This window comes from Telmatherina bonti (genome assembly GCF_933228915.1).
Source record: "Telmatherina bonti genome assembly, chromosome: 5".
Lineage (NCBI taxonomy): Eukaryota > Metazoa > Chordata > Actinopteri > Atheriniformes > Telmatherinidae > Telmatherina > Telmatherina bonti.
Window position 1 is genome coordinate 12,645,725 of NC_136623.1, and position 14,091 is coordinate 12,659,815.

Sequence of the window (14,091 nt, forward strand, 5' to 3'; positions counted from 1 at the left end):
AAGGGTTCATTGAGTCTCTTCAGTCTGATCTGTTCAAAATATAGAAAAAGTAGCACACTAAGCGCATTCCGTTAGATTTGTTATGAAATTGTTGCTACGCAACTTAAACGTTACTACGCGTTTTAAACAACTAGGGCGCGTCTTATTTTCTTCTCCATGGTAACTGCTCGCGTCTAGTATAGACGATCTTTGGTTGCGTGTTTGCACCAGTAGGAAGGCGCCTGTCCACGGGGGGAAGGACGGGACTTTTCGGGCGGCGGGCCGGTTGGTAGCAAAGCAGCGGACCGTCATGGACAGGACGGCCGTAGTGAAGGTCGGCGCCGCTGCCAGCGCGAGCGTGTGTGCCCTGGTAGGCGGCGTGGCACTAGCACAGTACATCGTCGCAAAGAAGAAACGAGCTGGCAAGAAAACTAAGATCATAGAGATGGTGAGTAAAACTACACTCCAACTGCGTTGTCAAAGCAGATAAAAGATAGATTAGAAACCGGAAGTGGACGTTAGAGGATTTCAAAACAAAGCTCCACCTCTTTCAGCATGAAAACGCATTTCTTCACGTCTTCAAACTTATTTAGAAAGTAATGACCGGAAATCGAACTTCTATGTATTCGCTGTTTTGACACTGTCACGGTGTTGTACGCAAGCGCATTGGTTCCCTGAAACTAACTGGTTTTAGAGGTCACTAGTCAGTTTTTACTGAAAGAAAGAACAAGCAGCTTTGCTGTAACACATGACAAAAACTGACAGCTGGCATCTAAGTGGTGGCAGCTCCTCCACTTTGTGCTGTACTGTTGTTTTTGTTGAATGGAATACGCTGCATGCTATGCAAGTTTCTGCAGAACATAAAGTACCATCATTCCCCCAGAAATCAGTATTTATATTCAGCAATGGTCATCGTAGGAATCAGGTCGTTCATTTAAACGTCTTTTGGGGTTTTTGTGAAACAGTATAGGTTCAATTTTTAGTCATTGATGCTTTTATAAACACGTATTGTAGCGTAACTGCTTCCTCCTGTTGTATGCCACTGTAGTGGATAATTTCTTGCATGTCTTTCTTCATCTTCTTCTTCCTCTTCATCTTCCTTTGTCATGCCAAGCACTTGGATGTCGTCCGTTTGCAAATCCAAAAAAACCTCATCCTCTCCTCTCTTGTCTAGCTATTCTATTTTTAGCACAAACATCCAGTATACCCAGTAGCTGTCCTTTGCATGCTTCCCAACCAGCTCAATCTTTTACTGTGTCTTGTTTGAGCTAAATTGTCTCTGATATCTTCCTAATCCTGTCAATCCTCATCCCCGTCAATGTAAATCTTAGCATTGTTGACTCACTGTGCCTCGTCCTCTGCCACCCTTTAGTCAGTGGCACAGTCTCCAACCCTTATTACATAATTGGACACACTGCTATCTTAAACCCTCATTTTCTATCAAGCTGTAGTTCTTCTCCCTGAATTCACTCTCCTAGGTTGTCCGAGAATGCAATTAGCTTTTGAATTATTCTAAATTATAGTTTTTCTTCAGTGCAAATTGCATGTTTTCCTCGTGCTTGTGTCCAGTTTCTCTAGATATCCTGGCTTTCCACCAAACTTAAAAAACATGCATTTTTGACTGTTCTAGATCTATTCAGTGGAATTTTATCATGAGACACATTTTTCTGTTCATCTCATCACAGACAGCGACGATCAGCAATGAGACAAAACAAGCCTGCCACTTTATGACGTTTCTTAGCGTTGGCCTAAGCCAACGTAGTCAGTCCATCAGCTGACTTTTATATACTGCAAACAGCATGAGCAGGACAGAGGGTCCTGGGAACCTTTCAGATGACCATGTGTTGCTCTTTCCATGCTGAAATATTTTAGTTTCATTAAAAAAACTGGAGAGATTAAGAGAGATACAGTAGATGTAAGCCCTTCAAAGCTGTCTACATGAATTTGACTGAGCTTGTTTTATTGTAAGTACTGCCAGCTTTTGTTGGCATTAATTCAAAAAAATATTTTTGTGATGGAAAAAAAAAAGAACAATTAAAGAGATGAAAGCCGCCATGCAGGGCGAAACAACGTTCTCTGTTCTTTCGCTAATCCAGTACGCTGGTGAAAGAATTAAACTGGGATCAAGTAGTCACTGTTGCTGCTGTGAAGAGACAGTTTCCTGCTGTGACGCTCAGCATGGAAACTTGTCACCATCTGCTTTTGAAGATGCCTGACCCTGTCAGAAGCAGAAAACATCCGTTCTGAATCCCAGCAGTCCAACAAAAACACACCAAACTGAAGCTAACTTTGGTGGTAGTTTCAGTCTCAGCAGACATGTTTGTCCATTTATTCACACTTTCAGCCCCAAATCTCAAGTAAATATCATGATCACACATGCAGGAAAAAAAAAAAAAACTTTTTAAAGGAATAACAAGAAAATTGTGAAGAAAACAGTGACCTGAACCGGGCCTCTAAAACCAGTTCAGGTAACTGTATTGACACAATATGATGCAAACAGACTGTCATGCAGAAAAGACATTTTATAAACATCTGCAGTAGCTTTCACGTTATTTTGGTTTGAGCTCTTGTAGATTGTGACAGATTTGGTATTGCGTTGGCATCGTTCTCAGTAGCTTTTAGCTTTAGAAGGCTATCAGGAAAACAGCTGATTCTCCTGCCTTTGAGTGTTTTGACTATTGTTTACTGCAGATCAGGTTATACCAACTCATTAGACGTTTACAAAGCCCTCTCAAAATGATTTTGTCTTTTGAATTAAACAGTGTAATTTCTTTGATGGTCTTTTAACATACAAGGGCATCTCACTGCAAAAGCAGGAGATTTAATTGATAAATTCAGACCTAGTTTTTTGACTGAAATAGCATCTTATTGTTATTACAGTTATAATTAATACCAGTCAGTCACGACAATGAATACTTTAAAAAGTATATTGTGTATTGACATGTTTCTTAAATTTACAAAAATGGGAGTATTACTTAAGTCACCCAGCTCTGTATGAGTGTTTCTACTACTGTTATTCTACCCTGTTGGAATAAGAAGTATATTTTATCTATGGCTATAATTGCAGTTACTCTCATATCTAATTTGTGCCATTATGTGCGCGCCACCAATTAGTGGGTGATCTTTGTTATGATTCAGATCCTTGACTTTTAGAGATACCCAATCAAGCTTTTTAATTAGTAAATAAATGACAAAACTTCTCTTTATAAATCTTCATATTAACTTTACGTGTCAGGCACTGACTCCAAAGCAATTTACATTTTTGTCTGTACATTTATGTTAAGCAAATTTGAAGATTGGTTTATTGTTTAAATTGGACTTTACATAAATTCAAACACACTATGATTAACTCTTTCAAATGATCTGTGCTGCAAGTGTTTACAAAAGACGACCGAAAACAGAAGCACATCTCTTGGAGATCAACAAGTACAGTCTGTGCAGTCATTGTGTTTGAAGTCTTCAAAAGAAGTTTGTTCTGATCCAGACCAAGCACATGAGTGGTGTATTCTCATTGTGATAAGATTAAAGATAAACAACTGTGATGTTGGATTAGATTTCCTGATCTAATGTCCTCTTCCTCACAGCAGCACCTCCCTGTATCTGTTTGAACAATGTGCCTTGATGATGTGTCAGCCTTATCTTGAAATAACTTAATTTATGCAATCACAAACTCATGATAGCATGATCTTGCTCCTGAGTAATTTCAATATTTTTTATTACCATCACTTTGTTGGTATGGCAATTGCTACAACTAGTCAAAAAGTTTATCAGATTTAAAACGTTTAAGATATAATTTTCTTGAAGCTCTTGTTATTTTGTAAAGGTTGGGGAATAAGGTTTTAGAGGTTAGGTTCTTCTTTCTGCACCATGGTGACTCACTGCTATGTTTTCCTTGCATATTTAGCTGCTTTTTGTGGTTGCTGGTGTCGTTCCTTCTGTTTGCCTCTGGAGGGCAGAATGGAGAAGCCTTTCTCTCTGCACTTACAGTATGCCAGTACTTGCTGCTGCTGCACAGTTCTAGTTTTTAGAGCTACCCTCGAACTGCATGCCCAAATACTTTTAGATTATATGTTTCTACAGAGGAAATAAGACTAGGTAAAACCAGGTTACTTTGAGCTCAGGATCATCTGATTAAAGCAATACAATAAAAGTGTCTTCCTGTTAATGGACATCATGGAGTCCATGATGATGCAGTTTGCTGTGTTGATGATTGCTGAAAGTGGGATATTTATGGGCATGTTGGATCCCTAATGTGTTCTCCAAATAGGACAATATAGTTCCAAGTATTTATTTTGTAATTCCTCATCGAGAAAGTTTCCATAAAAGGATTTGCATCTTTGAAAATGGAAATAAATTATCTTTTTTGTTTTTTCGATTTGAAGCTTGAACTTGGGTGGGGCCAGCCTTTTACCAGGTTCACCCACTCTTCTTCTAGCTACCAAGCTTTGTTATCATAAATAACAGATGGCCATCACCATGACAACCGCCGTGGGTCCCAATGTGGGTACAGTAATCAGAAATTGAAGGAAGCCCTCGATGCGAAGGTTTCCACCAGGTCAAACATTAATCGTACTCAAGCCTTTCTTGCTTTATCATGTTTAATATATGAAATATAATATGATCTGATTGCAGCTTGGGTGTGTAGCTGTAGATAGTTACTATGTTTAGGAGTGTGTAAAGGTTGTCTTAGGTGTGTTAAATCATTTTATAACATGGCTATAAGGGTTTAAGTTTGGGTGGGACCTAAATGGGTTAAGGAAAGGTTTCTCCACCCTGTGCTTTCTAAATAAGCGTCAGTCCTTATTAGTCAGTTAAGTTGATGATTGTGAAATAGTTTGTTATATAATTGTGTTTGTAGCAGTTTTGTTTGGCCATATAATTAAACCCTGAAGTTAATGGAAAAACATGGCTGAGTTAGCAATATTTTATCGGAGAATTCTGAATTGTTTTGATGAAAAGTACCGTTGCAGAAGGATGAGCAGCAGCAGGGTTGGTAACAGGTGTAGTTGCAGTTGCAGAAGTACTAGTTACAGAAGTTTTATCAATTATAGCTGGAATGCTATCAGCTTGAGAAGTATTTTTTTTTCTTGCAGTAAAATAAGTAATCAAACTTTGGAGTTACCTTTCGTGTAGTTTTGAGATCTGCATCATCAGTGATTGTACTAGTCAGTCACAACTGTTGTAAAACATTGCTGAAGTTGCAGCATCATGATTAGATGGAAGGGTAGTGATAGCGGAAATGGCATGGGCAGCTGAGGCTGCAGTTTAGTCAGTGTAAGCACAGGTAGTTGTCTAAGGTGTATCTGATTTAAGCAGCATTGCTGGGATTAGTCATCATCACTCTGGTCATCTTGACAACAGCTTAAACCAAAGTAACCTCTGTTATGATCCATGTATATCGGACAGGAATCGGATATCAGAGGAGTGGTTGGATGCATTCATCACTAATGTTGTAAAAGGCTAAAAATGCAATTTATTTGTCCAAATAATAATCAGGAATTCTGACAAGGTTGGAAAATTATTATCACCACACAGCTTTGCTAGGTGATCAGATCCATCACATCTGGCAACCTTTAAGCTTCATTCCTTCCCTCCTCATAGCTTCTTTTTTTGTTTAATGATTGCCTTGAGACCACATGAGTATTGACATCTACACTGATATTATCAGCTCAGGCCCCTTTGTGGGAGGTAATAATTGAACTGTTTCTATGCTAATGTGACTTGTAAGAGCACTTAAGACTTTGTCACCACCAGTGTCTGAAACAAACTTTTTACCTCATCAGCCAAGTGTACGTATCAGGAAGCGCAACCATTTTAGTCAGCAAAAAACCTCTTTCATCAGCCTCACCGGTCTTCAGCTAACCCTCTTCTCTGTGTGGCTCGTGGAGTCTGATTTGTTGCATCCATCAGAGTGCTGGTAGCATAGCATCACCTGCAATCTGTATTTCCAGTAACTCTGAGTGGTTTCAGTTTTGTTTCACAGGGTTCTCAAAATATGACATTAGATGTAGTAGGGATGCTCATTGGGAAGGTCTTTTTTTGTTTTTTGGATCCGAATAGTTGGGGTGCCCACTCTACTTGTGCTCAGCAGTCTTGAGGACCAAAATGCTGGACCCTTAAACGTTTTTTTAAAGGGTAAACATTTACCACAAGGTTGTGGTTGGAAGTACAGCCTCATTGTTGGATGCTATAGCAAACTGTGATCACAGATAAAATGTCTGGAAGTGTCCATGAGACCGTGCACTGATAATAATGACAGAATTGTGTCTGCATTGAATACATTGCTAATTTAAAGGACCTAAAGACCACCAGCATTCTATTTTTGGCCCTGCCCCATATGAATGAAGAAGTCCCAAGATTGTTCACATCATTTGATCACATTGTGAGCTAAAGTACATAGAAAACTTGAAATTGTTACAGTGCTGAACATTTGTCCAAGTTCTAAGAGACTCTGCCTGTCTAAAGTGCTCTTTTGCTACGCATGTAGAGCTGTGAAACAAACGGCACAGAGCAGAAGAGGCAGGCCTGTAAATAATACTAAGTCAAAGCAAATGCCCTCCACATAGTTTGTTATGACATAACTATTTTGGTACACACATTTACTCACCACTGTGATGGATAACCTCCTAAGATTTACTTGACAAATGGGAATTCTACGCAACCTTGGTATGGGTTTATTTTGGGCCTTCCTTGCACAGCAGTAATGACACCTTTAACATGCTTGTCCTGAGATTAAAGGTGAAACTAATTCTAGGGGGAAGAACACAGTATTGTAGAGCGGTTCCTCTTGCTAGTCGTGAACTGTTAGCGGAACAAATTTTACTTATGCTGATATTCTAACACTAGTGTTATATTAGATGCCTTCGTGTAAGTGTTATTTGTTTGTGCAAGCTGTATTTTAATAGGAGATACAAAAAGTATGTCTAAACAGATGGAGTACAATAGCAAGAACTGGAGGTGCTGCTAGAGCCTGATGTACTGCAGGGACCTATAATTGTGGTGAGGTGCATTTAGAGAGTTGACCTAAATTTTAGGAGTTGTAGTATGCGAGACAGTCAAGGGGCATCAAAGCAGAGGAAGAGGTTGTCTAATGTTCCAGTTTCCAGCCGTCTTAATGGCAACAACAGCAACTGTACAGGCAGCGTGGATGAAGCTGTTTTCAACACCAACAGAGTTTAGGGTAAAAAATAATTAAAAAAAATATATCTAATTCCTACAGAGTAAAGATTAAATAGTTCTATGCTATAATCAAACATATTGTATGTCAAAAGTTTTTGGCATTTTTGTTTAATTTTTTAAAACTTTATGTCTTGAGATATTTTCTCATGCATGCTGAGATATATTCTCAGCATGCACAATATCCATTTTGGAAAACTAATCACGATATCGTAACGACGATTTTTGCTTTTGAAACAAGACAAATAGAGGTGTATCACTGACAGTACAGAAGTTACACAAAGCCACCAATTGTACACCCAAGTTTACCACCATATATCGATGTTTTTTTATATCATAAAATCTTAGCAATATACAAAAGTAGTATTGCATATTTTTATTAAAAAATGCCACCATTTCAATGACATATTTTGTATCTTATCAGTAGGATGCATATAGGTTCTTACGTCTTGGAAAGTACATTATGTGAAGCATTTTGTTTTGCAGAGTTGTAGTTTTTACTACTATAGACACACATCGCATCCAAGTATAATCATGGTTGGAATCTTGTTGCGGCATGTTTGTCTTATTTCTTTTAAAAATTCCACACATTTTACCTTCATCTCCTGATGCCTTGTCTGAATGAGATTGTTTTAAAGAGAAATGGGGGGTCAAGTTTTGGGAATTCGGCCATAGTTTATCTCATCCACCTAGTTACAGGTTAGTTACAGTAGTTTTACTGATACTTCTATTGAACTGACATTATACTGAATTCACAAATTCACCGTCAGCTGATAAAAAAAAAAAAAAAAAAAAGGTTTTCTGTGAGTTCATGTCTTTCAGTCTACTGGCCTCACAGACATGTTCAGACTTGACCATAAATGTACTGACTGTGTAGTTCTGCGACAGCCAAATTTTAAAGCAGCAGTAGAAAGATAAGCATAAGATATCTATCTATCTATCTATCTATCTATCTATCTGTCTATCTGTCTGTCTGTCTGTCTGTCTGTCTGTCTGTGTGTGTGTGTGTGTGTGTGTATGTATATATGTATGTATATATGTATATGTATATATGTATATGTATATGTATATGTATATATGTGGGTGTGGGTGTGTGTTTGAATAGATGCGAGTGAGGGAAATCCATTTGCTGATATCTGTCACGTGTGACTGACCATTGATGGACAAAGGGGACCAACACAAGTACTGAACCTTTCAGGACTTTAGGGCTATTTACTGAATGTGTGTATTGGCACGCAGAGGTTGTGAGTTTAGAAATGCGTGTACTCAGCGGTAGTAGTCCTGAAGCGAGTCTACCCCTACTAATTGTTTTTTTAAAGGGTTCTTTTCCAAGAGGTCAGAGGTCACATAACTGGAAAAAGTCTAAATTGCAAATGCTACTTCAAGTCAACTGGCCCCATTCAGCATCTATTTGTAGCGTACTGTGTTTGTGTGCGTGTGTGTGGTGACCTGTGCCAGGTAGAATTGTCACTGTCTGTTTGAGCCTGTACATGGGGGAGGGGCTACGTTTTCTAATCTATTTTAGTCAACGCCCCCTCTCCCCCTGCCTGTTTCTGGGGATATAAAAAGTCTGTACAGCGACAAAATCTTTTCTTCACTCTTGTTTTGGCTGAAACAACAGACCAGAGGTAAGTGTGTGTTCTTGTATGCAGCTGGCTGCATAATGTTAGCATACTTGAACTACTTGCATCAGTGTTTTCTGTCTTTTATTTGGATTCTGTCTTATATTGTAAAAGTGCAAAGTTGTTTGATGCTGTAATTTGGGAAATAAAATCTGTTAAAGTGTAAAAAATGTATATATATTAAATTAGGTATGTGAATGACATTTTTTTAGAATTGAAATTTAAATTAGTCTGCATATTTGTATGAAGTATTATGCTATTTTACATTTACTTACAGAAGGTGCATTTTCACGACCCTTCATGTCCTCCAAAACCTGTTTTTTCATATTTTTTCCTAAACAAGATATTCTGTGGGCCTGCAACATGTGTAGATAGGTTGATCATGTCATGATTCAGTCAAAACTTTTTTTATTTTAAATCAATATGAAGATGTGAACACACAAATATGATCCTCAGTCAGGCAAACTGAACCTGAAGAACTTGTGTTGGGATGCTTATCCAAGACAACGTAAAGAAAAACCGTTGATTTATTTTTAGCTTGTGTTCTGAGTGTCGTGTATCTGTTGGTCATTTTGATGTGTTACTGAGTCAAACTCAGATTATGTAAAATGAAGCTGTGTGTGAATCTGTGGTCTTGGTTGTTAGCATTTCTTTCATGGCTTTTAACATGTATTGTATCTTTTTGTCCAGCCATTAGCTCGTTTACCTCATCTGTCCTGTTTTTATGACATTTTTTTCCCTAAAAACTTTGCTGCACATAGAATATTACCCTTTGAGATAAAAAAAAAAAAAAAAAAAATCAAAATTTTCTTTCAGGAAAACTAATCCACACACAACAGTGCCACAAGCAGCTTATGTTCATTCCTTGTGATATAATAGATTTGATGTAACTTAGACCTCTTTGTTACTTAACAGATTATTTTTACCATCTTAACACAAACACACAGACTTGATAATGGACAATTATTATGGAATAATTGTCCATTATCTGCAGGTCCAAGGAAAAAAAAGGTCTAAACCTTAGGTAAAGTTGTATCATGCAAAGAGAGCCTTGATTGTGCACAAAAAAGTCAGTCAGCCTTCAGACCAGCCTCACTTGTGTCAGTGATGGATTTAGTTTTCCCTCTTCTGTTTGTGCTCCATCTGTAATCCTCAACCTCGCTCTCCTTTTTTTAAAACCCTTGAAAAGTGTTAAAACTACTTTAAAACTTTGTGAAACACAAAAGCCTCTTTCTCATATCAAACGGCTGGGCTCAAAAAGTGACAAATCCTAATTCCTGAGCCAAATCCAAATTTGAGATTTGCACCGGGGAGGAGAGCTGAAGTTGATGAGATGAAGTTACAGGGGCTGAAGTTCACCTCCACTCAGCAGGGTGTTGCTTGGGCTGTTTGCATAGTCTTTCAGCTTGTTATACAACACCGACAGATTCCAAGCATCAGCTGTTTAAAGACACTGAAACCCCTTCCAGGAGAGTGTGTGTTGTGTCTGAACTAGTGAAAGCTATGTTCTGCTGATCTGTTGGAGGCAATGTCTTAGAAAAATCTTGCAATGTGATTTGACTTGTTGGGTAGGTTGTGTGTATGTAGGGCAAATATCCAAGCCTGAACTTGCAGTCTCCTTACTTTTTAGCATAGACAGAAATTGCCGTCCCAAGCCAGATTTTAGTTCTGTGGAGTCAAATATTTTGATTGCATTCTGCAACTTCACCACTAGATGTCACTGCTCTAACAAAAGCATCTTTAATCACATTTACCTTCTTTCTCTACGGACCTCTAGATGCCTCAGTTTGAGAAAGCGACTGTCCACATGAGGGACCCAGAGAGGGTGGAGCAGATCATCTGCGGACTCATCAAAGGAGGAGCGACCAAACTGCAGGTAGAACATCAAGTCTTGACGACATGTCAGTGATCGCTGTTTTGTGGAAACAGAACAGCTTCGTGGATCAGAAGCTGAAACGTACGCAGGGAACAGAAAAATACTGCAACTACCTGATTTAAAAGATTGCCAGTTTACCCATCTTGTCGTGCATGTTTGTTTGAGCCTCTTTGATCTCGATTGTTTCAGATCATCACAGATTTTGACATGACGATAAGCAAATTTGCTGTTAATGGCAAACGCTGCCCAACGTGTCACAGTACGTATAACAAGTAGACATTAGAAATTATTTCTGTATAGTGTGTAGTCATTTTCAGATGCTTTAATGTGAGTAGCCTTTTTGAAACAGATTGCGTATTTTTGATCTACCCTTTCGTCTCCATAGATATCATCGATAACTGCAAGCTGGTAACAGACGATTGCAGACAGAAGCTGCTTCAGCTCAAAGATAAATATTATCCAATTGAGATTGACCCTCACCTCACAGTGGAAGAAAAATATCCCTTTATGGTAGAGTGGTAAGTCAAAAATGTCTGCAATGTCAGTCACTTTTTGAGTTGTGGTATTTTTTTTTTTTCTAAATATAATTTTGTTTCCAGGTATTTTAAGTCCCACTCGCTACTCGTGGAGCAGCGGCTAGAGAAAGATAAACTGCCTGAGGTGGTGAGAGAGTCTGATGTTGCACTCAGGTACTTCAGCAGAAAGACATGAAGGAGCTGGTGTGTGCAGTGTTTAAAGCAGAGAGAGGGAGAAACGGACAGAAACCAACCTGTTCTTCTCTTGTGTTTGTTCACAGAGAGGGCTTTGAGCAGTTCTTTGACCGCCTGCATCAGCACAATGTGCCGGTCTTCATTTTCTCCGCTGGCCTGGGAGATGTTCTAGAGGAAATCATGCGTCAGTCCGGAGTCTACCACCCTAATGTCAAAGTTGTGTCTAACTTCATGGACTTCGATGAAAATGTAAGTTCTGCTTGAAAGATCGGTGCCTCTGTCCTGCATATGGTGTTTACAGTTCAGCTATACTTCACGATGGAGAAATGGAATCACTGATCTTGCTCCTCTGGCCTTTTCTTTATATTTTAGGGCATCCTGAAGGGGTTTAAAGGCGAGCTGATCCACGTGTACAACAAACATGATGGTGCCCTGCGGAACACAGATTACTTCAAGCAGCTGAAAGAATACTGCAACATCATCCTGCTGGGTGACTCAATGGGAGACCTGAGCATGGCTGATGGTGTGCCCAACGTGGAGAACATCCTCAAGATTGGCTTCCTCAATGACAAGGTGCAATCATAAGACAGTCGGTTCAACTTATGAAGATGTCTGTATGTAACAATCAAAAAACATGAGAGGAGGTGTTATACTGCCTGATCTGGCAACAGCATCTTATTTTAGATTCAGCTTTAATGCATCTTGGAGACGTTGCATGAGGTTTAATAGTGAACAATCTTTCATTCTTACTGCACTTTGATATCAGTGCCTTTTAGCAAGCAATTAAACATTTTGAATGCAAAACTTAGTATTTTAAAAGACTAAATGTCTCCCGGTACTGGCTGCTGTGGCTACATGGGATCTGTGGCATGAAGCGCAACATCATCACTTACAAATGTTTTCTTCTCTTGTCCGCAGGTGGAAGAGAGACTGGACAAATATCTGGACTCTTACGACATCGTCCTTGTGAAGGACGAGACCATGGAAGTGCCCAATGCTATTCTCCAGAAGGTTCTATAAGGCCACTCTCTAAAGTTTAAAGCCCAAATCCCACTCAGTTTCTTTTCTCCTTCCAACTCCTGCAGCCCCAGGCCAGTGGAACTCTTGACATACTTTGCAATCTCTCAACTCTCTTCAGATCCAACCAGTATTTTTTGTTCCAAACACCACCAACTCCTTTTTTAAGACCTCTTGAATCTCCTGAATGAACTGCTTTTGTGTTTGTTTTTTAAAGTCACAGTAACAGCAGCGATAGCATGTCTCTGGTGTGTTTTGTCAGTTTGAATTGTTTCTCACATTTTCTCTCATCAAGTCATGTTGTTGTAAAAGAATAGTGAGACAAAGAAAAAAAAAAATCTCACTTCATCTTTATAATTTGCACAATATTGTAAACATTGTTATTCCAGGGAGTAGTTTTGATACTTTAGTATTTGTCTATGGTGGACCAGGTGCCCACAGAAGGACACTTATTTTATGGATCTTTCCCAGCATGCCTTTTATCTCAATCACTGAAGTTATTTGATTGGGCTGTTAATTGTCCATCTGGTCAGTGTTTCAGTAATTTTGTTGTTTTAACTCACATCTGCGAAAGGTAGTAGTTAAAAAGGGTATTATTTATTGAGTAGTTAACCGACCTTGGAAAATACATTTCCTAGAAAGCAAATTGAATGTCTTGTTCAATTACTACAGCCACATACTGACAAACACTTTGTTTAAATAAAATATAAAAACATATATATTTTGTCACTACATAAATCTCCTCACAAGCAAAGAGAGAAAACGCACTTTAAATTCTTTGTATGGGGGAACTGAATCCCACGTTTATGAGCACATGTGGCTCTAGCTTTAATTTGTAAAGTAGGGATAGGTTCTTGCACAAAAAAAGCCATGTTTACATAAACTTTCTTTTTGATTTAAATCCCACATGTGCTAATTTGATATCATCTATACACATGCAACAAAAATGAGTTCTTCATCCTACAACTGAAACATTCATGGCAAATACCACTTTCCAATTAATATATGATATCAACATATTCAGTGCTTTGTTTGTTTATTCATGCATTCTCCATATTGTCTTTGAAGGTTAGAGGAATTTCTTCGTGCTAATGTGCTGACGTCTAGTGGTAATTGGCAGAAACTACAACAGTAAAAAACAAAAAAGCGTGATGCGATTCCTGAGGTTTCCAGCCATGTAGTATATCCAAAGTATTTCACTGCTGCAGTGGACAGAGCAGAACACTCAGTAAAACCACAGCATAACGCTGATGAGTTACCTTTTATCCTGTGGTTGAAATTAAGCTCCACCCCTAAAATGCTACAAAAATAATACATTTTCTGTTACTATCAAAATGTTGTGTTAAACGTTTCCCTGGAATTTGTATGCTTTAAACGTGCTGCTATCACTTGCATGTTGCCTTTTCATCTTATGTTTGTGTCAAAGTATATATATATATTTACACACATGTATATATATATATATATATATATATATATATATATATATATATATATATATATATATATATATATATATATATATATATATATATATATATATATAATTATTATTATTATTATAATGTGATGAAAATATGGGAAATTATGTCATACTGTATATCTGGAAGATATACATGATATATTGTTTTACTGCATTTGACAAGCTTCCAGAGGTTTTGAGTGGTATGTTTTATTTTTATGAGATGGCTTCCTTTGATGGTGTGAATTA

The 14,091-nt window shown here is 38.2% G+C and overlaps 1 protein-coding gene across 2 annotated transcripts; it reads left to right on the forward strand.

Moving 5' to 3' along the window:
• The first annotated feature begins 247 nt into the window (after positions 1-247).
• On the forward strand, positions 248-13,818 carry nt5c3a (5'-nucleotidase, cytosolic IIIA). Of its 2 annotated transcripts, none has more exons than XM_079240111.1 (8): positions 248-427; positions 10,555-10,653; positions 10,843-10,912; positions 11,039-11,171; positions 11,253-11,342; positions 11,450-11,612; positions 11,736-11,936; positions 12,282-13,818. In XM_079240111.1, exons 1-8 carry the CDS (start codon positions 290-292, stop codon positions 12,381-12,383), a joined length of 996 nt encoding a protein of 331 aa, XP_079096237.1. In that variant the 5' UTR covers positions 248-289; the 3' UTR covers positions 12,384-13,818. The 2 variants fall into 2 exon arrangements, with proteins under 2 accessions (XP_079096237.1, XP_079096238.1); XM_079240112.1 differs by lacking the exon at positions 248-427 and adding an exon at positions 8,736-8,783.
• Positions 13,819-14,091: the final 273 nt, after the last annotated feature.

Coding starts and splice junctions, on each gene's coding strand:
- nt5c3a (XM_079240111.1), top strand. CDS start 290: ATGGACAGGACGGCCGTAGTGAAGGTCGGCGCCGCTGCCAGCGCGAGC. Junction 11,613..11,735: donor TCATGGACTTCGATGAAAAT/GTAAGTTCTGCT, acceptor TTTATATTTTAG/GGCATCCTGAAGGGGTTTAA. Junction 11,937..12,281: donor TTGGCTTCCTCAATGACAAG/GTGCAATCATAA, acceptor TCTTGTCCGCAG/GTGGAAGAGAGACTGGACAA.